Raw genomic sequence first — 23,505 nt, 5'->3', positions numbered from 1 at the left:
CAGAGTAGGTGGGGGTGGGTGGAGGGTCTACTTCAGCTCTCACTTCATGAGCCTGAAGGCAGAGTTGCCAGTCCATTGCAGACAAACACTCCCTCCTACAGTAAATGTTGGACTGCCAAGTCATCTTAATGGACTGTGGAAGTTCACAAAGAAAATCTAAGCAGGGATAGAGATAAAAAAGGCTACTTTAAAGATATCTTGCATGCATAAAAATGTATCTTTAAAGGGGTCGTAGAATGATTATATGGGGTATTTGGTGCTGGTGCTTAAGGTCTCTGAATATGGTGTGTAACATTGGTTCGGCTGAAAATGGCATATTTGCTGTTCTATGAGCCCTAATGCAAGCCTGGTTAAAAGCCCTACAATGAAACGACAGGTATACTTCTTTTTATGGTATGCTCATGAATATTTATATGAGCTGTGCGCTGATTGGTTGGTTTACAATGAGTGAAGCTGCTGAGCAAAGACGCATCATAGCAACAAGCACTCACTCACTGAAACATGGTATGGTAGGGTGACCAGAGTCCTCTTTTTCCCCAGACATGTCCTACTTTTCATACCTAACAAAATGTCCGGGGGAATTTCAAAATCGTCTGGGATCTTGGTCGACTACAGTGCAAACCACTGGCCCCGCCCGCCGCAGCTGAAGACAACCGACCCGCATTGTGCCCCATACAAAAACACTTCATCATTCTTCACCTTGACTAGATGCAGAAATACTTCAGTTTATTCTGCTGTAAAATGAGTCTTATATTTTTGTTTTTTACTGGAGGATTTAACGTATTTCACAGGATGCACAGCTTTGAGTGGTAACTAGGTGACTGTAAGAGAGTAAACCAAACTTATTGGCTTACTTTTTCTGACCAATCCAATCAGCGTGCTCTGACAACCAGTCACCTGGAACGCTTGTTGAACAGAGCATCGCTTTGGACAGATACGGACAGGTTTCACAAGCAACCTCCTCTCCACAATCCCCTCTCTCTTGATGTCTGCGCAATCGAAAAAAACTGTAAAAAAAAAACACCACCTCGCATAGTCTAAAATCCTGGATAATTTATCCGACTTGCGGGCATCCGTGAACAGCTATGTATATCAAGGAGACTCCCAGAACTTCCGGGAGACTTGGGATGTCTGTTACCGGCCCCCAGCCCCCCTCCTCCGGCTGAGGATGGGCGGCTCGTGGCTTTCTGCTGAGGTCAGGTCCAGTCATAACCCCCCACCCCCCCTCCCTTGGGCCAGCGAACCAGTGGGCAGGTCTGTATGTAAATTTCGGGGGATTGCAAAGGTGCAGGCCAGAACCAAATAAGGCATCATCTCCAAATTGAGGTCAATTCGGGGCTTCGTTTGGATTTGCCGGTTTCATGGTGGAAGTTAAGAATTGTGAGATTGGCAGAGAAAGGAGGTGTCGCTGGGGTTTGAACTTCTCTGTACGTCCATTTCACCAACTGAACTATCGTTATTCATTTATAACAATGTAAGCTCGGTTTTGCATTCTATGACCCCTTTAAGTTCTGCATTTCTCAGGCTTCTTAGATGAATGCATTTCTCCATTTATCATAAAGGAGAACAATCTAAATTCAAGCACAGTAAAATTGATCAAGTAGTGCAAACCACGATAAGTAATACATATTTTTGTAAGACATGAAATAAGGCCCCTTGTCAGTATGTGGTATTTTATAAATTTTTTCTTAAACTTTACCAGTCATAGTTATAAGAATAATAAGACTGACTGAACGTATAAATTACCTGAATTTTTGGGGGATGAACCTATATTAAAACCTGTTGAAGGCAAAAACATTTTATGACTTTTGTCCAACGTTTAAAGAATTAGTTGTTTTGTTTTTTTTCCCCAGCATTTACTTCGGATGGGTTAAAACCCTTTAAAATAAAATAAGAAAAAGTATATCAGAGTAATGAAAAACAATCAATTAATTTTAGATTGATTTCCCACTGATTTCATCAAGTTAAGACACAAATAAAATAAACTAATGGAACAGAGATTCTAAGTTATACTACCACCTGCCCCAGGTTTATAAAAGGCCGAAACTTAACCACACACATATCAGTGAATGGGTGAAATAAATATTTGATTGTTCCTGAGTGGTTTCCCTGCAAACTTGATTACTATGCTGCCAGGACTGGAAAATACATTTAAATTTGGAATACAAAACACAAATCATAGACCTAATATTTTTCTTGTTTCCTCTTAAAAAGATAGTGATTGGGATTTAAAACTTTCATATGCCCAAAATGTGGAGGTAAAAGCAGAATTACTCTTCATCTGGACCAAAGAAACAGACAGATGTATAACCACCAAACCAAGCTGTAGTTGATGTGCATCATCTGGCCTTGGACTGATGCTGGATTTCAACAGCAAAAATAAATCTCAGCTACAGAGATGCAGCAACAACATCAACACGCGTGCTCCTGCCTGCAGCCAGATTTACATGCACACGTTAAGAACAGTCCGGAGGAGACATGAGAGTGAAGCCGGAGAACTATCAGTCAGAAGGCTGGTTCCAGTGGAGTAGTTCCAGTGACAGACTGGTTATTGGAGTGGCCATTACAGCAGCACAGGTCTGCTGTTAGTGAGCTGCCAATATAAGTTATGTTTCCCTCAAAGGTTTTCTTGCTCAATAAAACTAAAGGGTGTGAAAAATAAGTCACATTGTGACAATAAATAGTAGAAAAATAACCATAAATGCGATTAAATATTATCTTATCATGTTTCATTAAAAATAATTTTGATTAGGTCTCAGAGACCAAGCAGAGGATACAAAAAAAATATTAAATTGGTTTTCCACATATTCTCATATCCTACATAGGAAAATATTTCTAACTAGAATCTAACCCTTAATTAAAAGATTCTTCTCTCACAATGTTCTTCTGATCAGCCTTTAACCAAGCTTGGGCCGCAGGTCCGAGTTGTAAGACAGCACCTGGAGCAGGATGGCCACATCCACCAGGATCTGAACTGAACCACACACCCAGAACTGAGCTGGGCTTTCATTCATCACAAAGTAGGTGGTCTTAAAGATGTCCCCTGCCGTCCAGAGCAGAACCATCTTCACACTGCAGCATAGGAGAGATAGAAAGATAGATTCAGTATTTAGCCTCTTAAATTAATTTATTATATTTATTACAGTATTTGAGCTGACTGGGACAGAGGTTGGAGCCAAAACATCATCCATCTACAGAACATACTGTATGATTTTTAAAGTGTCAGGGAGGGGCAAGAGGTTTCTGTAGAGGACAGCCTTTATCCAGGGCAGTAAGAGAAGGAGAGGAGACCTCTAAGGGAGAGCAGAGGATGAAGGGTACGAAGCAGGGCGGAGGCATCCTAATGACTGCGGGGACTTCAGCTCTCCTCCATCCTTCAACTCCCCTTGAAGAAGCAAATAAAACTCCTTTGGGCTTCCTCCAGGCTCAGAGGAGGAGCTGAAACATTACTGGGAAGATCATATATCTTTACATTCTACTAACCTTGAATCTATTAGCTAAATTGGTTCTTTTATTTGCTTTATTATACAAAAATATCTATTATCAGTCAACACAAAAAATCCTGACAAGAAATAATGTTTAACTAAAAAAAAAAGTTTTTGTAGTTAAAGCAAAATTTATCAAATAAATAAAACAAGAGATTTTAATTAGAAGTAGAACTTCTCATAGATTCTACTAAACTTGATAAACGGTCTTCTAAATGATCCTTAGTTTCAGTGTTAATCTGTGATAGACTGGAAACCTGACCATGGCCCAAAAACCACCAGAGAAAGAGACACTTTCCCTTTATAAATGAAACCCTTTTCTTGCTTGATGTTTTAGATATTAAGAAATAAAGAAATCTCCAAGTGCACCAATACTTTTCACTTCATTATATTTTGTCCCTTATTCTAATGACAATGGTTTTGTCATTATTTTAGGTTAGCAGTTATCAGATAGTAAGTTAGCTTGGAGTAAAGGAAGCATTCATTTGAGAAGAAATGCAAATAGATCAGAAAGATGGAGGGAAGAAAATGCAGCAAAATCTTTTGCAAGTTGAATTATTCGATAGAAAGTGTCTACAACCCTGTTGGTCTATCTTTAAAGAAGGTTCTTTCTGCTGTTATACAGCCTATAAAAGCTTGTTCTCTCTTCAGCCTCTTGTTCTTATTCTTTCTGCATGTGTTCCTGGCCACATCTAACCTTACCTCCCATCCTCATCCTCCCTTTACCCTCATGAAATCTCTGCTCGCTCTTTATGCTAATGTCTTTGCTCAGGAGACAGTAAACACCATTAATTACGCTGAATCATTAACAGGGAAGTTGGGGAGTAATGGAGGGTCATCTTCAGCAGAGGAATTGAGCCAATGCACAGGTTTAAGGTCATTCAGTATTGCAGACAGGTACAAGCATCAGCCATGTGTTTGCTATGCTAGTCTTACATAAAGCCACATGCTAAACATACTTTGCACAGGCTGGTTGCTCTGTTCACACTTCATGAATGACAAACAAAGCTCTGACTGAACAATGGGAGAAGAGCTGATAACTGCATCGATTCAGAGAGCTCACTGAATCGTCTGCAGACAGTAACCAGCAAATCCAGGTTCTGTAAATTCCTGCAACAGTCCAGGAATTCACATCTTTTACTTCATGTTCCCACCAAAGCCCCCAGGCAGCAGGAACAGCCAGATAAAAAGTCAGCCAGGTTCAGCCTGTACTTGTTCTTTATTGATCATGCTGGCCTGAGCTTAAAAAGGCCAGAGATAAAAGAGAAAAGGGTGAAAATGTGCATGGATTTATAAACAGCACAGCATAGGACAACGGGGATGGAAGGACAGAAGTTACAGAAAAATGATCAGAGATAGACAGCAATTCAGTTCGGTAGAAAGATGATCAATTCAGAGACGTTTGAGAAACAAATCTCATGAACTGCTGCTGGGTAATCAGACAATGGAGAGCACAGCAGGTCTAACTGCAGATGGTGACTTCTGTGTGCATGGAGGTCTGGATGCAGTTGGGATTTTTTTCCAAAGCTCCTCTGAGCTGGTGCAGACTGTAAGCAGCACCTTGAATCTCCAGTGTCAGAAATGTTTCACTACATGCATGTTGGCAGGAAAACCTTCGCATTGGATAATAAATAATATTTAGTTTACCAGCTTATTCAACAAATTGGTGTATAAAGTTAGGGCAGACACATGGTCAACTTCTTAAAGAGAGTTTGTATTACATAAGAAAGATAATGGATCAGTCAGAACTGGTCTAATTCTGTTGGATTTTTCATGTTAATTGTTTGTTTTAGGAAGCAGCAGTTGTTTGATTTAAAAAACTCAAAACTAGATGGGTTTACCAGATTCCGAATTATGTTGATTATTTTAAGACTTCTGTGTTTCATGCCTGTTTTATCCAAATATAGTTTTTCATTTTAATCTTTGAAAACTGTTCTTCAATGACTATTTAAACATATATCAGTTTGTTAGACTTTCTCGATTCAAGAAACTGTGTAAGAATGATTTATTAAAGCCTATGAGGGAAAGCAAAAACAACAGACAGGCTGTAGGGATTAGGAGGGACTAATTTTTCAAGGTAAATATATTAAACAATTTATCTTTTAGTAAACATAGATGACCAAAGTCTTTTATGTGATGAAATACTAAAATTTGCCACCATGTTTCTAGATCTCAGATATTGCTTTACATGATACATACTGATTCATTACAAGTCACATGAAAATGATATCTCTGTCAAATAAAATATTATTCAGAGTTAGTACTGTATGCGAGGAGCCTGAGATGTCAGAAAAAAAGCAAGATAGACCCACATTCCTGCCATGGACTTTAAATATCACACCAAGTACAGCCTCCATTGTGGTAGAGGTGGATAGACCCATCTGTCTGCTGCTGCATGCTGAACACTATCTGCAAACACTGGCAGCCAGACAGTGAACAGGCAGCTCTGATGGTGACAACAAAAGAAGCAATGGTAAGAATAAATCCTCTGATACAGAATGTCTCCGTTCAACTAAGGCACCGCACGTGCCTCTGCACTGGTTTCTTATATAATCATGGTCGGCTTTGATTCAGGTTTAAGTGCTGATTTGTTTTCCAACTAAATTGTGAAGCAATACTCAACTGGATTTTATTTCCTTGTCTTATACCAGATACCAGGATACCAGATTTCCAGTTAATGTACTACTGATGCGTATAAATGACCAATATCATCTAGATCTTAATCACAGCAGGGGGCTGATTTATCAAAGAAGGTATAACTAAAGAGGACAGATAAAGTTTCCTTAAAGTTTTTCACATTTTTTTTTCCCATTCCAACTAAACCCAGCAGATTTCATTGGACATTTATATGAAAAACACACATGAAGAGGTTCATAACTCTGGTAGTAGTGGGAGGGAATTGACCTTTGATTGACCTAGAGTTTCTAAAAATACAACTCTGAAAGGTAAATTTTACCCCACTTAACTGTGACGGAAGTAGAAGGAAATCCAGTCCAACCAATAACCTAAAGAGGAAGAAACTGTCCGAAGGACAGCTGGTAGCCCTGTACCTTCAAGGAGGAATAGTAAAAAACTATTTTTGACAAAAAGCAATAAGAATTGACCACAGGTCATGTAGCAGACACAGCAAACACCTGGAAGATGGTGTTCTGCAGCTTAATGCTCCACTATAGAAAATTTTGGCTTAGAAAAATACTATGTGTATCAGAAAGTTGTGGTGATAAACGTAACTATATCTTTCTGTGCATCATACTATCCCCCAACTAAACGTTCACCTGTGGGAGAACAGCTCAATATTAATTTCACAGTATAGCTGCATTGTTATGTCTATTAAATCACTTTTGATTAAAAAAATTTGAGCAGAAAAAAAGTAACCAGTTAGAATTGATGAAAAGATGGCAAAGCATGGATGGCGCAGACATCTTGGGCTCTCCTCAAAGGAGCTAAAGGAACATAGTGTCTCCATTTTACCCTGAGAGGGAGTTCACCTACCATTTTTACCAACAAATATGCTCTCCTTGTCTGCTCGGCCTATGTACGGTCAAGCAAACACAGATGGATGCTTGGTTGCACAGACACTTGGACATTAATTAATCTGCCTGATGATTCAAGTTGACGTTGATGTGAAGTTGAAGTCTATCAAATTTTAACAATATCAAAACACAAGAGGAGAACTGGAATCAGAAACCTTCCGCTTTTTAATTCCAAACATGTTTTGTCGATTGTTTTGAGGTAATTCTGGGGAGATCTAGTTCATTATCTACAACTGCCAGGATGATAAATTCACCAACATTCAAAAATTGATTCTATAGCAGAGTTTTGGTTGCATGTGGGACCTAAAGGGTCTCCAGAGGATGGATTAGACTCTCCTTTTTAAGTCCTACTGACATAAAGAACCATAAACATCACAGTTTGGTTATGTTATGAAGAGCTTTAGTACCTTCCTACCCAAACATCTATATGTTGGGGTGAAGTTTGCCCACGCTGGCTGCTCTATGAGAGCACACGAATGAATGCCCACACATCAGAGCTGTGTGTGAAGCCATTTTGCAGCAGGGCTGCAGTTCTCCCTCAGGGGGGGCAGATAGAGAGATGAAAATCAAAGGGCCCCAGTAAGAGAGAAGCAGAGCTGCTCTTAACCCTCTAACTATGAATTATGCATGTTGATCGATCGCACACAGCCAAAAGTTCCCAACCTGACAGAGGAAAGATGGATTCTACATCACAAATGAAGGAAAGGAGAACAGGGGCTTAAACAAAATAAGCCTTAGGTTATTTTAAATACAGTTTATCATTGAATGTAATGCATGTAAACAACAAATTTATGAAGGTTTGTTGGTGGCAGAAAGATCTGTAAGCATAAACAAATATTTAATATTTGATAAACCGGGTAATTGGAAATCTAGTTTTACTATACTTCAAGAAATAAAACGAGCACTGGTTGCTTTATGTAATGTTCATGTAAAGGTTTTATAAAAAGTGTTTAATTAATATATAATAGGTATGTCCTGATCAGATTTAGATAATGGAAACCAATCTAACATCAGCCAAAAAACATATAAGGGAAAATGATGACTTACATAAAAACTCTGTCTCTATCTGCTTCCACTTAAAATGTATGTAACCCAATAGTTATCAATAAAATGTTCTGCTGTTATGTTTTCTATTGTTTTTAACCATTGCTCTTTATTTGAGTAATTTTACGTGATCAGGTCTTTTCTACGATTTCACTAATACAAAATAAGCAAAAAAAGTTCATATGATTTCTACAGTTATTGTATCGGGTCAGGATCTGTATCATATCAGAACTGAAAAATGACATGACGCCCAATAATAATCTACAGTAATAATCACGATGATCACAGAAGGAGAGGATTTTTAGTTAAGCATAACCTTGAACAGGTGTAGAAGAAACAGACCAAGTGTGGAGAAACATTTATATAAAATAAAGTTATGTGGCTAAAGGATTATTAAGCAAAATAAAAGACTCTACATATTACATGTTGTTAATCAGAGAATACTATCTGAAGATTTCCTTTCATTTTGATTTTTATCCTTGGTAGTTTAGAGGGAAATAGAATCAGCCACCAACACTTCCACCCCCCTGAATTCCGATGCAGGGCTGCAGTGATCAGTCTGTGCCGACACATAAAAATAAAAACAATAAAAGGGTTTGTAGAAAGCAGGTGCAGAAAAAAAATGAAGAAAAAATATAGTAAGTCTAAATAACGGAGGCAAAAACAGCTGTACCGAGAGTTGTACAGCCAGACAGTCTAGGAGTCAGGAGCAACTGGGCTGTTCTCCACTGCTACATTAGTGGATTTACTAAGAAACTGGTGGGACATGTGTAGCCAGTCTGCTGTGGGCTTTACACAATCCTGCTTCAGCTTTGTCATGAGATCCAGAGCAAGTTCGCCATGACCTTGACTTTTGATTTGAATTGAATGCTGGATGACGATGAGCTGAACAAAAAATCTTGGCCAATAGTCATGTTTCCACTAAGAAAACATGACTATGTGTTTTTTGGAGAACAATGGATGTTTTTGCAATTCCTACTTTTATGTTTTTATGAGCTATGAACTATGAGCCTGCTTTTTACCTTACTGTATCAGAACCTGCTGATACATTTAAATATGCGGAAGTTCAGAAAAAAAATCAATGGTTACCAGAACACATTTCTAATTGAAGCAAAAAATAAACATGATTTAATCACCATTGATACATAGCAGTTGGATCAGATTAGAATCACATTGCAAGTTACAGCCTTACATTAATCTGATCATCATTATCATCATGATTTATGCATCATTATACTGCATAAATCATTAGATTCTATGATTGAACCTGAACCAATTCATGTATTAAGGTATCCTGATGTAGAACACTAAAGCCAGTTTTCTCCTAAAATATTTTTAATATCAATTATTAAAGTAAAACATTTAGTTAAGTTTAAAGACACCATTTAAGTTCATAACGTGATCAGTTTTCAGTAGAAGTTAGCTCTCAGATTAAACTAATGAAGAATGCAACCAAGTAGAATTTGATTAAATGTTTCAATGAGCCTGGGGAACATAGGAAGTCAAGTTTTCCAAGGACTGAACAAAATAATGAAGTGCCCCATTTTTTTTTTCTCTGAGTCTATGATCAGTTTCATTGAAAAGTGTTGGAGAAACAGAAAGAGCTGCATGTGAATTAGATGAAGCAATTTGTTTGGTTCAACTAATCCTAGAAGTTTAAGGTTTTGAGAAATATTCTGTTCGGGCAAATATTTGTTAATGGAGTTTTTTTTATTTTTTTTTTTTTTTTTATTCACAGGATTAATTAAGACACAGCAGCTATCTGCTGAAGCCAAAATGCCTTGTGGGAATGAGGCTCATGAAAAATACATAAAATGAAGTATCAAATCATAACAACAGAAAATCTTCAGTTTTAGTCCCACTTTATATGATGTTTTAATGCACCTTAGCCCCTTTAACCATTCATTGTTTATGCAGAAAGACATATACATTAATTTAAGAGCTTTATTCATTACAAAAATCTAAAAACAACAATGCAAACTACCATTAACTGGAAAGAAGTCCATTCTGAGACACAGCTTTGGTTCAGGTGTCACAAAAACTGCAAGGTGAGCAGAGTGCCTGGATCATATCCCCAAGGGCCAACACTCAGAAGGTAAAAAGTACTGGCTGAACTGGCCTCTGGCTAATGGCTGCAGGAACATGGAAACTGGATCACCATTACCGCCTGAAGGGTGTTACTTTGACCTGGAAACTAGGCTGGACCTGTCGGCTCTGAAGGTGTGAGTAGACAGTGGCTGACACTAGAACAAAGATGGATGTAAAGATGAAATTGGAGCACAACAGGACAAATTTTGTGCATTCATGTCAGAATGTGTTGGATAGCAATGAAGGCTGAACATAGAGAGGCAGCAAGCCTTTACTGTATTTGTCAGCATGCATTAGAGTCAATGTCCCTAACAGACAGGTATGGCTCATGACCTTCATTCTGCCACTGACATGGAAGTCAGCCATGTTGGTGCAGAGCTGCAGGAGGGGAACTGGTTTGGAAACCGAACAGACAAACGAGAAGACAAAAACTAGACACATACCCCCTCTAAATGAGTAATGCCTGCTTTAAAAAAAAAAGACCACACTTTACGAATGTAAAAATACATATTTGGTTTCACAGATAATTCCATACTGATAAATGTTTCCTCTCATAAAGGTTGACAGCATCCACTACAAGAAAGAATATATATAATATATAAACTTATATTAAAACTGAAACATAAAGCCCATTTAAATGCTTATAACCATATATTTGACTTATTCATTAACAATGATTTTTTTTTTTTAGATCTTCATTTTGATGCTGCATTTAGTTTTTTAAAATGAGGAAAAATTTTCCTCATCCAACATGCTTGGATGGTGACCTTGATGTCAACACTGATAGAAACGGTTATGGCTGATTTAACCTCTAATTGTATTTTTCAAGGCTTTAACAGGCTGACAGTTGCATTCTTCCTGCGGCTGTTTTTTTTTCTTTAATTTATGAAACATTATATTGGCATAGATGCTTTTTGCACCAGAAATGTGGCTTCCTGCCATGAATTGCTTAACTTAGATATGACTAACTAACAGGAGTTTCTAACCATCTTCAAACATGACTGTAAGCTTTTAGCCCTCTGTTCAGGGAGAAGTAATTCCTTTGTGGGGCTGTTAGCCATTTCAGCCATTTCAGAAACCATTTGTGGGGAGAATTAACAGACTGTACTTAAATAAGCATTTAATCCCTCTGAGATTCCTTTGTTAACTCGTCCAACTTTATGCAGATTAACAGTTTTTGATTGCTTGCACATTTCCCGATGCCACTTGTAAACAGCCAACTCAAAACAAAGGAGCTTATTCCTTTTATAGTCTTAATTAGAGTAGCTGTAAGCAGTTCTTGACTCTAAATCTTGATGTTAATTGGTTTTTGCTAAAGCCATCAGTTTTTGGGAACTTTAACATAGAACAAATGAAAGATGCATGTAAAAAATTTCGCAAATATTTGCAGTTACTGAAAATACATTTCATAAACCTATACGTTCTAAATCTATACATCCTTTTCAAAGTCATGTTTTCCTTTAATTCATCCTGTCTCACCTCTATGCTTACAGCTTTGTATCACCTCTCTGCTCCTTCCTTGATTTCCCACGAGTGGTGAGATGACTGCGAATCTAAGTGCATTTATAAAAAAGTCAATAGCAGCAAGGCTTTGGTAATCAAACTATGTGTAAATGGACATAGCTGACTAGACCTTGTCTCAGCTTTTGCGCAGCATACAGCTTCCCTGGGAAAGCTGGGTATGATATGTTTTACTGTGAAAATGGGCAGGATTTTGACTGGAGAAGATGTTTTTTATTAAGAAGAAAAGACCATAGAAAATGTTGTTGAATGTCCATATATGGGGAATTAAAAGGCTTTTGGATAATCATCGGAAATCACTCAAAGATTAGAAAAAGAATAAGGTTAAAAACTGACAGGCTTTTAAAAGGAACCATCAGGCTATTGTGTAATAAAAGTTAAATAAAATCTGTTTGACCTCAAAGAACATTTGTGTGTTCTTTGATTAATGGCTGTTTTCATGTATGTAAAACTAAGAAACGATGATCTGAGTCCTGGCATCTGTCATGCAGATGACCTAATATAGTGTTATTGCGTGTTTAATCTTGCCGGGATATTCACTCTGTACTCAACCGGCACTCATCAGAAGTGGAAGCTCATCTGCACACCCTGAGGACATGTTCAGTTTGTTAAATTACTGAGAGAACAGAAAGTCAGCTCTTAGGCTAACGCCTCACATCTTTCTTCTGTGAATAATGTGTGCAGGAGTTTCATTCTGAGAAAACCATGAGGGGGCGACCTAAACATGACCGCAGGATGTAAAAGAAATGAAGACAGTATGTGCAGAAAAATCATACAGGCGGGGATGAACAGAATCAGATAATGATGCGCTGAACCGAACATGTTTATCATTTTACCAGAAGCCTCACTATGAACAGCAGAAACAGCAGAAAAAAATCTTCACAGAAAGAAACGTTCAGAAGAAACGCCAGGTATTTCACTTCATTTACCTATATAGCATTTTAAAACAACCAAAGCTGCATCAGAGTGCTGCACATGTAAAAATAAAGATAAAACAAGGAAATAACACTAAGAACATCAACAGAATCAATGGAACAATAAAAGCCAGAGTTAAAACAATAACCTAGAGGCAAAATTAAAGAACTAAAAAATGCTTTTTTATAGTTTTTAAAAGCAGAATGTTAAAGAACACGTCTAAAATGAAACAGAGATTATCACATATTCTGGGGCACTAAAGGTTTTGTCCCCTCTGAGCATCTTAGATCTCAACACCTCCAGGAGCAGCTAATCAGCTGACCTGATCCAGCTCTAAGGGGTAAGACCAGGAAAGACCGTCTAAACCTTTAAAGACAAATATGAGACTTTTAAAATGAACTCTTAAAACACACATGTATCTAGTGGACAGCTTTTTTTTATTTAGTCTTAGTCTTAGTCACAATCATGAAAATCAATTTTAGTCTTAGTTATATTTTAGTAACTTTTGTCATTTTCGTCATTTTAGTCAACATTGTAAATAATAGAACTTCTGCTCACACTGCTTCTCTTTTTAGCATATATATCACACTGTAGCATCACCAATTAGGATCAAGTAGCTGCATCAACTGGAAAAGGTTCAGAGGACTGGCTGACCTCAAGAACATCACGTCAACTCAGGATGTAATAAAGCCATGAGCGGATGGGTAGTTTTGAAAGAATTCATGAGCCACTCGGCTCAACTCCAGTATTTCTTTTTTTTTTTTTTTGTATAAAATCTAAAAATATGGGTATTTAGGGTGGGATGTTTTTTAAACATAACAGTAGGCGTTTGATTAAGATTTCCTTCATTGATGGTCTATATGAAAACCAAAAAAGCTCCTCTGCATAAATTTTTACGTACACAGTTTATAGTTCCTTGGCATTTTCATTCCTGACACCAGGTGAATAAAGTCCAACAACGGATCTTCTTTCTTAGGAAGCCACTGGATTTGACCTAACTGATCATAGTCGTCTACAGGGTGTGAACAGAAAGCATGCTGTGTCTCAGGGTCTGTGTGGTTGTAGAGGTCCACAGCACCGGAGGGGAAATACTTGGCAGTGGTGAAAACAGCAGAGTGGATTTTGGATCTAGACGGTTTGTGCTGCCTGGGTTCAGAAAAGGGGCAAACATATTACTACTACTGAGTGACCATCAGGCCACAAACTGTTTATTCCACTTCCATCAGGAAAATTATTCAAATCAAAACCACAGACTTGAAAACAGATTTCTTTCAAGAGCTGTGAAATATTGTATAGTCAAATACTCATTTTCCACTCAAACTCCCTCCTGTCGGAAATCATCTCCTAAAAAGTTTTTTCTCTTATGCTTTTAATTTTAAGGCGTTGGCTGTTCTTATTGCTTTTAACTGTTTAGTTGCTTCAACTGCTTATTTGATTTTATTGTTTTGGAACATTTTGCATGTTATCTTTTATGCTTTATTTTAGGTACACATTAAATCATTCACATGCTCTTCACGCTATTCTCTTACAAGTATTTTAGAAGTGTTCGTAAATTAAAGGAACAGTACAAAAAAAATACGTCATAACAGAAAATATGACAAAACATTCATAAATATATAAGACAGGAAATTGTTATATATTATTTTTTTAGGAGTTTGAGATTTTTTGAAATGGGACAGGTACTACAAGGTCTTTTCTTCTTCCTGATTTGTTCTGTTTTTTCTTCTTTGTTTTATATTTGAAATAAGAAAAAAGACAAACATTTGTAATATAATGACATAAATAATAAATCTTCCTAAACATCTCAGAATATACAGATATAATGTGGAATCGCTTATTCCACATTATATCATTATTATTATTATGTCAATTCCTTGTGCAAAAAAATGCAGCTTGACTTATTAAATTGCTACAAATGGTAACAAGTAAACAAATCATTTTATCTCAACCTAATTTATTAAAATTTTTAATTTACAAACTTAATCATTTATGTTGGATCAACTTGATTCAATTACTGTTTTTTTGCAGAGTGTGTGTGTGTGTGTAAAAGACTGATTCTGAATATAACTGCTTTACAAATAAAGTTCTATTGTTTTATTTCAAAGACAAAGAGTATAATCTGAGAAAAATATCTAAATGTAAAGTCAAACCCTGAAAGTTTATTTAAAAATTCACTTTTCTCACTTTATCACAGTTAACTAATAAAAAAACCTCTATTCTTGAGCTGACACAATGCAGCTGTTTGGTAGAAAGAAAGATCGGAACTTTCTAATCACAGCTGGATTTCTTCAGATGTTAAACCAGCAGAGCATGAAACTGTCTGCTCGCAAACACACACAATAAGTAAGCATCAGTTTCTGCTGACAATGGAGGAGCAGCATAATGAGGAAATAATGGTGATAATTAGCATGATGTTCTGTCTCATTAGGGACTAAATTAACCTCACAGTCATCTACGCGAGAGCTGGACCGACCTTTCCACATTCTGACATGGCTGTAACAGCAGAGGCTCTTCCCACTGTGGTCTCTCTTTACCTCATGGGGAGGTTCCATTTGAAGGGATTAAATGAATGTTACAGGAATCACCTCTAAATGTTGAATTGATTTTCTTTATTGATTTTGCTGTCCTTTTGTGGAAATAAAGTGTCAGTTTTTTATGTATACATAAACCAATCTGAAAAAGTCAAATCCCATTAAGATAAACTACACAGGTACAATATTATCATTGAGGTACTTTATCTAAGAAGTTCACATCTAAAAGGGATCTCAAATACTTTAAAGGTTTAATTTCTGTATAAAAAAGCTCAAAAAGAATGAACAGATTGCAGTAATCAACAGGAAAGTGGAGTGGAAGAAATAGCTGTGGTGAAGAGGGGTGCACAATAAGGGTAAGTTACTAAATGACAGTGGTTATGTAGAGAGTACTGAATCAAAACATTTCCAAGAAAAGGGCTTTGATTATTGCTCTTCCTTTTGTTAGGCCATACCAAACCATAAAAATTGTCAATACAGACAAAGCTGGTCTAAGGAGTAAAATAACTGGGGGTCCATTCAATATACTTATAATTAGTGTTGCGCTGATGCCATTTTTTGGCCCCGATATCAATACCCGATACCTGGCTGTGCAGTATCGGCCGATACCGATACCATAATAATGTAAAATAATTGCCATCATGGCTTTGTCAAGCTGCTGCCTACCTTTGTGAAGCAGGAAAAAATCTAATACAAAGTGAATCCAGTAGAACTTTTTATTACCAACCAGGAGTGGGTGACAATAGTTGAATAAACGTATGGCTCTCAAAACGGTATCGGTGCCCTATTTGTTGGTACTCGCCGATACCGATACCACCATTATAGGGCAGTATCAGGGCCCCATCCGATACTGGTATCGGTATCTGTGCAACACTACTTATAATGGTTCACATTTTCCCATGTTACTAAGAAAACCTTCGAGGACCGGGGGCTTTGGCCAGGTGACCTTTGCCAAATGTTCTCCCCTCCTTTCTCTGATCCCATTTCAGTTTAGCTGAGACAAAAATAGATGTGTTGATGAGTAAGCTGGAAAGTTGAAAAGATATGCTGAGTAGCTGTAATTTTAGAGTGACAAACAAAAGGAAGCATCATCATAAGCAACATGTTCACATTATGGACCGATCAATATACAGTGCCATCTGGGACGGCAGCCATTATTACTTTATAGTGCTGGCTGTGATGTCTCTGACCTATGGATAACTTCACTAAATTATTTTATTTTTGAAAGTACCATTAGGCAAAGCATTATAGCGTTGTTTATTATGTTTAATAACCATGAGCTCATTTGCCCAGACCCAGAGTGGTTTTCACTTATAATGAATGGGGATGGGATTTTAGTATTATTGTTAAAAAATTCTTCTGTGCAACTACTGTGAATGGGAAGCGAAGAGAAACCAGACCTAGCAATGGTGGCCAGCTGTTGGTTGCTATTAATGCAACCAGGCCTTTCTAAACATCTCAGTAGAATCACTGGCTGATATCCTTCATGCCAGGTCTTGTCTTTTTATTAGCATTTTACAATTATTATCACATTAGACCAGTGCCCTGCATGTTTTAGATGGATCACAGCTTTCTAAGAGCTGATTAACAGACTTTGCAGCACTTCATTCATCTGGATCAGCTGTGTTAAAGCAGAGAGACAATAAAAATACCTGCAGGGCAGTGTGACGTGGGTAGGGGTTTGAAAAACACACCATAAGAAGAGCTTGATGGAAACAACAAAATTCTAAATAATAAATGTATGGATAAAATGTGCTTGAAAGGGTTTCTAGTAGTAACAGCACTAAAAAGGAGATCTAAATACATTTTTAAAACAGCTTCTCACATAGATAACATTTACATCACATCAGATCAGCTGTTACCACTACTGGCATCCTAAATGCAAACTTCTTTTGCCTGCCTGATTGCAAAGCATTAATTTATTCCTCAGGTTTAGTGGGTAAACATTTCTGGATCAAAATCCTCTTTGATTGGTCTGATGGATATTCTTATTTTCTGAGAAACCGATTTTTGGGACTTTAACTTTCTATAAAGTAAAATGAGTTAATAGGAATATCATTTTGTGTGCAATGTACTAATAAAAGTTCTTAACGTGACTAATTATTTTACGTGTAGCTTGGCTTATTTGCCCCAGACAGTGAGTCAGATTGCGTTGTACCTCATTCCTTTGGTGGAACGGTTTTGGAAGTTCTGCAGCAGCTGTGGGACGCCCAGCATCGCCTCAAACATCACAGCCAGGGAGCCCAGAGCCTCGACAAACATGACGGAGTCTAGCAGCAGCAGAGTGGTCACAGCAGACACCACAGTAAAACCGAAGCAGAATAGGAGGTAGTCCTCAAAAGCACTCCAACTCCAAAAGTAGTGAAGGTTTAAATCTGGAGAGAGGGAAGAAAAAAATTAATGTTTCCAATCAAAGCAATTTATCTCCATCACTGAGAGGCCGAGCTAAATGGAAATGTATGACAAGAGGAGGAGATGGAAAAAGCTGAAAAGATTTTCAGTGCATAGACATCAAACAGCAGAGCCTGATGGCAACACAGACTGAGCTGTGGGACTATTATGTTTATAATGTGAAGAAACTGAAGCACCCAAATAGTATTGGGACTGTTTATGGATGCAATACAATGATGCAGAGCGAGCACTCCTCAATCATTTCCGTTTAAATGCATTAGCGAATGAAACTAAGATAAATACAGCAATGAAAAGCTGTTACATTTCTATTCTATGATAGTTAGATGGCCTTAGGAAGGTCCAGGATTTATTTAATATACCTCAGGTTTAAATTGATTTACTGATCCAGTAACACATATACCAAACCAGAGAGGTGCCTTCAGATAAAGCTCACAAAATAACGCTCAGTACATATGAAAAGACTTGGCCCCAGTAGTTGTCCTGTTAAGCATTAAGATGGTAGGAAAACCCAAGAAGAGAAGATGTCACAAAAACATCACACATCTATCGCATTAAAATTTCTATCAGCCAACAGCTATTTCATCGATGGACCCCAGCGTGAGATGACTGAACGTCTCCGACAGACTGGGTACGACCACTGAGCTGTGAAAACCAACTGACATCAGCTAAAAGGATTTAATGGCTAAATAAGAGCACATTAGTTAGAGTGGCGACTCAAGCATGACTATGAATGCTGCAAAGCACCTGACTGCTCCACATGCAGCTGTTATTTTAATGCCTGGAAGAACACAACGTCATGCTTTTATTAATGCAATCAGCATTTTTTTTCACCAACTGTTAATGATTATGTGTGAGTTTTAGCATAAACATTAAGGCTATAACAATAGGGTTAGAATAAGTAGGAGAAAGTGTGCTTTATTTCAGTAGAAAAAAATTATCATAACAAAACATTTCATGTTTTGATTTCTTGGAAATATAAAAGTGTCATAAAGCACATTATTTGCCATTTTGGTAATGCTGTTGTAGCAAGATTTTTATGATCTGATGTGTTAATCCTCCATCAGAACTTATTAAGGGAGAGTTCAACAGTTCTGGTCTCTGACTGTGTCTGCTCTTACATAGATGGATGGATTTCATTGAAAGATACATTCAACTTATATTAAGACTGAAAAGTAACAGAAAAAGTCACGTCTAACAACTGCTTCCATTATGCAACAGTGAACCTTTATCCCCCAAACTTACCCTGAACCTGTAACCTCCCTCTGGTGTGTTTTATTAAGTGTATTCTAACTGTGGTGCTGTTTATTGATGCACTTCTCTTGACCCTGACAGGTTTGCTTCTCTGGCTGCTTTTAAAATGAACACACAGGTCCAGCACAACTACTGCAGGGTAACCTTTCTATTGCCTGTTATTGTGTTAGCTCCCAGTAGCACAGAAGGATTACTTGTTCATGTTTGCAATCATCCAGCCAGCTTCAGTGAGCTGAAAAGATGTGACTGCCTACAGGATCAGGGGACACAACTCCAGTATGGAAAGAACTGAACTTAGACCAATACAGCATTTACTGTAGTGGTGCTCCAACCACTAACCTCTGAGTTTATTGTGGTGTTTTGTACAACATGCATCTGCTTCATCCCCTCCTTTAATTGTATATGAAATAGGGAATTAACACCAGACCCTGAAGGCTCGCTGTGGTTTCGGACACCAGGATGTTAGCTGCAGATTCTTCATGTCATGGAAGATTCAGTTGAATTTGGAGACCATGTCAAAAAAATAATTTGCTTGATAGGCTCTTAAAACAATTCTTGAAGTATTTTTGTTTTGTGGCAGGGAGATTTATATCTAAGAGTCCACAACCATAAAAACAGTTTACATGAAGGGTAACACTTTGTCAGCAAACTAGTTAGGTAGATATGATGTGTCTAAATACTCTGAATGCCAGACTGAACCTGTACCTCAGCCCTGTTTTATTTTTGCATCTGAAGATTTATTTAACAAGGTTAGTCACATTAACTCAACTTTATTTACAAAGCCTTTTAAATCAACCACAGCTGCCACAAAGTGCTGTACATACCAAGAAAACCAAATTATATAAAATAAATGTAAGGATGATAATAATAGGTTTTATTAGTTGTAAAAATGAATAGTTTTTGGAGGATTGTCCATTGAGGAGGAGGAGTTCATTCCACAATTTTGGAGCAGCGATGAGAAAACTCGGTTCCCTCTGAGCCTCCGTCCTTTCAGGAGCATTAAGATGAAAAAAAAAAGAAAAAAAAACTCAGTTCCTCTGAGCCAAGAAGAACCTTTTATCCATCGATCATATCAACCTTACAATGTTTTCCCCCAAAATAAAATGTTAACATGCTGAAGCCTTTCCTGTTCCACTCCAGTGAGCTGCAGCTGTGGTTTCAACCTGGGACCCACCGAGTGAGACACCTTGCATCGAGTGCAGAGCAGCGTGTTTACAACAAACAGCCAATGTGATTAATGGATTTATCACCTGCAAAAGACACATTGCCCACAGCTGACAAGATGAACATGATCTGAGGAAGAAAAGGTCGAACAACACACACATCCCTATCACCTGACACACACACACATGCATGCACTCACACAAATAATGAAACGAGCTGAAACTAAAGAGCTAAAGACTGTGGACTTCTTACAAGCCATTTACGAACTCGCCTTCTATTCTGAAGGCTCTCTACTTCAAATTACAATCGGAGTTGAGTCAATGCATGCACTGGCAGTAGGCAGAGAGAGGGGTGGGGGGTGGGTGAAGAACCAGAAGGGCCTTTTATTTACCAGACAGATAAAAGCTCATTCATTTCTACTGGAACGATGCTGAGGTGGTGAAGAATTAACCTGCTGACAGCAGCAGCTGCACAAACAGAAGAGGTGTTCTGAAAAAATATTTTAAAAACTTTCAGGGCAGGAACTTTTTTTTCCCACAATTTCATCTTTCAGGTTTGCCTTAGCTTACCCCTCTCATCAATTTGCAAACATTACCAGCAGACACCTTCAAAAACGCACTGAGATCCTTGAAACACTCTTCTCTTGTTCTCTCACTTCTGTCCGATCTATTTTCCTACATGAGCCGCCATCATCCCTTCATTTTATCCTCAGACTCTCTTTGTGTTTCATCCTGTTTCAGCTCTCACTCATTCTGCCTTGCATGTTTACCTGCATAATTAAAATGACCGGAAGACTATAATGGAAGAGAGAAAGCTTTGCATCATTCATGCCATGCATCCCTGGCGCTACTCTCCCCCACTCATGCCCTCCATCGACCAGTTTCCGTCTTTCTAATGGTCATTCACAAGTTGCATTTATATATTTTTGTGGCTTGAGAAATGACACACATGGCTTTTCCAAAATTGCCTTCTTTCTTTCTTTGCAATGAGCATTTTTACTCGGGGCACAGAGACGACAGGGAGGTGGTCTCAGTTTACATGGACCTCATTTTAAATCAAACAATTCAATTACTAAAGCAGCCATTGAAGCTGCCTGGAGGAATTCAATACCTGAATACACAGTTAGTTTAGGAAGTTACCCAGCTGGGATAAGTTATTGAATTTGTGCAAGTCCAATTTGCTGGAAGTCTGGAGCTGTAATAGCTTTTGCTGTTTCAGTAGTGAGTAGAAATGTCTAGACCTTAAGTCAGCACTGTTAGAATCTAACAAGCTGTAGAAATAAGAGATGACTAGAAATGGAAAATGTGAGGTTCAAATAAAGGGAAGGAGAAAGGTTATGAGTCATTGAAAAGCATGACTCATCATGCCGTGAAGAAAGTAAGAAGGAAGAGAGCAGGGTCTGATGGAGAGATGGAGATTGACAGTGACAGCCTAGGAGCTTAGAGATATATGCTGACTCAACACAGTCAGTACCTGAAAGAAACACAACACCTCTGTTAGCTTTTTTGTTTTGTTTTTAGATGTGTGAAAGTTGCTTTTTGTAGTCTCTCTGTTTCACGTTCAGTTCAATACTTGCAGACAGACAGAATTTAAAGTGGCACAGGGACTAGCAAGAACAGGCCTTTAAACCAGCTCCTTGGGTGTCAGTGTTTGGATTTACTGCCTAGCTTGAACTGATTCAGAAGATACTCACTAGAATGTCTAGATCAGATAAATACACTAAGGTGAACGGTTGTCTCTTAGAAGTCAAAAATGTACTCTATAAACTTCAGCAACGGCAGAGATGATAAAATGGGGGAAGTGTTGCCTAGTGGTTAGAGCAGAGTGTATGTGTTCTGAGGGTGAGAGTATCTTGTTCAAACTCCACTGACTGCCACCCCGGCTCCCTGAGAAAGACCTTTAGCCCCTGATTGCTCCCTCGGTGCCACAAGCTGCACACTGGGATGGGTTGAAGTTCAGAACAGAATTTTATTGTTTTGTAATTTGACCGGCAACAGTCAAAAGAAAATTTTTCACAGTCACCACATGCATGGTCAGGACCGGTGAGAGCTGAAAACACAGAGTCAATGCAGTCAGCTGGGCGTTTTCTTAAAAAAAAAGCCTTTTAACCAAATAGAATAATAAATTAAACTTGACCAGGGTTTTTTACAACCAGGATGAAATTAGTGTATATTTAACAAACTTTGAATCTATCCATATGACGGGATAAAATTTACTACATACATTTCTAAATATAAAGAAGGCATTTATACTTGGAAAGTGTTAGACAGGATTTTTTAACAATCAGATGTGTTTTAATAAATTACATTTCATAGAAGATTTGACTGAGAGAGAGAGAACATAATTTTCAGCAGATAACAGGAGGACTGAACACACTGCAGCAGAGTTTTTTTTATATCCATCTGATTTTTTTCTTTTTTTTTAGTGTCCTGTCTGGTGATGTGGCAATACGAATGATTGTCTCGATGCGAAAAAGAGCCCAACAGATTTTACTTTCACAAGTGGAGCAGTACAGCTATCGCCATAGTGTTCCGCTTGATTTATGCATATAAATAGCTTTATCATAATTATGCAGGGAGTTTACAGGTTATATGGACACTGCAATGTAAGTAGAAGAGGAAAGGAAAAACAGAACAAAAAGGAGAAAAGATGAAAGAAAGATGAGATAAAATGGAGATAATGATAAAACATTTTCAGTCTGCTTTCATCACCTGCAAAGAGATGTAAAAAGAACAGCACAACCATGGTACAAGATATTCAATAAAGTAACACCTACAGGTGCTGGTCATAAAATTAGAATATCATGAAAAAGTAGATTGATTTNGATGAAATTAGTGTATATTTAACAAACTTTGAATCTATCCATATGACGGGATAAAATTTACTACATACATTTCTAAATATAAAGAAGGCATTTATGCTTGGAAAGTATTAGACAGCATTTTTTATCAATCAGAGGTGTTTTAATAAATTGCATTTCATGGAAGATTTGACTGAGAGAGAGAGAACATAATTTTCAGCAGATAACAGGAGGACTGAACACACTGCAGCAGAGTTTTTTTTATATCCATCTTTTTTTTCTTCTTTTTGTTTTTTTTTACAGTGTCCTGTCTGGCGATGTGGCAATAAAAATAATTGTCTCGATGCGAAAAAGAGCCCAACAGATTTTACTTTTACAAGTGGTGCAGTACGGCTATCGCCATAGTGTTCCGCTTGATTTATACATATAAATAGCTTTATCATAATTATGCAGGGAGTTTTACAGGTTATATATGGACACTGCAATGTAAGTAGAAGAGGAAAGGGAAAAACAGAACAAAAAGGAGAAAAGATGAAAGAAAGATGAGATAAAATGGAGATAATGATAAAACATTTCCAGTCTGCTTTCATCACCTGCAAAGAGATGTAAAAAGAACAGCACAACCATGGTACAAGATATTCAATAAAGTAACACCTAGATACTATCGCTGAAATATGGGCTTTCTGTGTGGAAGTGAATCTCTAAGTACCTGGAACCAAGCTCCTGTAGTTGTTTGTAAAAGTGCACTTGTGCATATAAAG

The 23,505-nt window shown here is 37.7% G+C and overlaps 1 protein-coding gene across 2 annotated transcripts in view; it reads right to left on the bottom strand.

Annotated features, from left to right (window-relative positions):
- Positions 1-1,902: 1,902 nt before the first annotated feature.
- LOC107084297 (PQ-loop repeat-containing protein 1-like) overlaps positions 1,903-23,505 on the bottom strand; it is a 51,761-nt gene continuing 30,158 nt past the window's right edge. The window contains exons 4-5 of one of the 2 annotated variants that reach the window (XM_015374083.1): positions 17,276-17,492; positions 1,903-3,072 (exon numbers count right to left, since the gene is read on the bottom strand). In XM_015374083.1, the coding sequence (XP_015229569.1) occupies positions 2,898-3,072; positions 17,276-17,492 (392 nt within the window). In that variant the 3' untranslated portion in view covers positions 1,903-2,897. The remainder of the gene's footprint in view (positions 3,073-17,275; positions 17,493-23,505) is intronic. The other variant, XM_015374081.1, reaches the window with a different exon arrangement.

This window comes from Cyprinodon variegatus, unplaced genomic scaffold (genome assembly GCF_000732505.1).
Source record: "Cyprinodon variegatus isolate N-32 unplaced genomic scaffold, C_variegatus-1.0 Scaffold97, whole genome shotgun sequence".
In the NCBI taxonomy this organism is placed as follows: Eukaryota; Metazoa; Chordata; class Actinopteri; order Cyprinodontiformes; family Cyprinodontidae; genus Cyprinodon; species Cyprinodon variegatus.
This window is presented reverse-complemented; position numbering and strand designations above follow the sequence as displayed.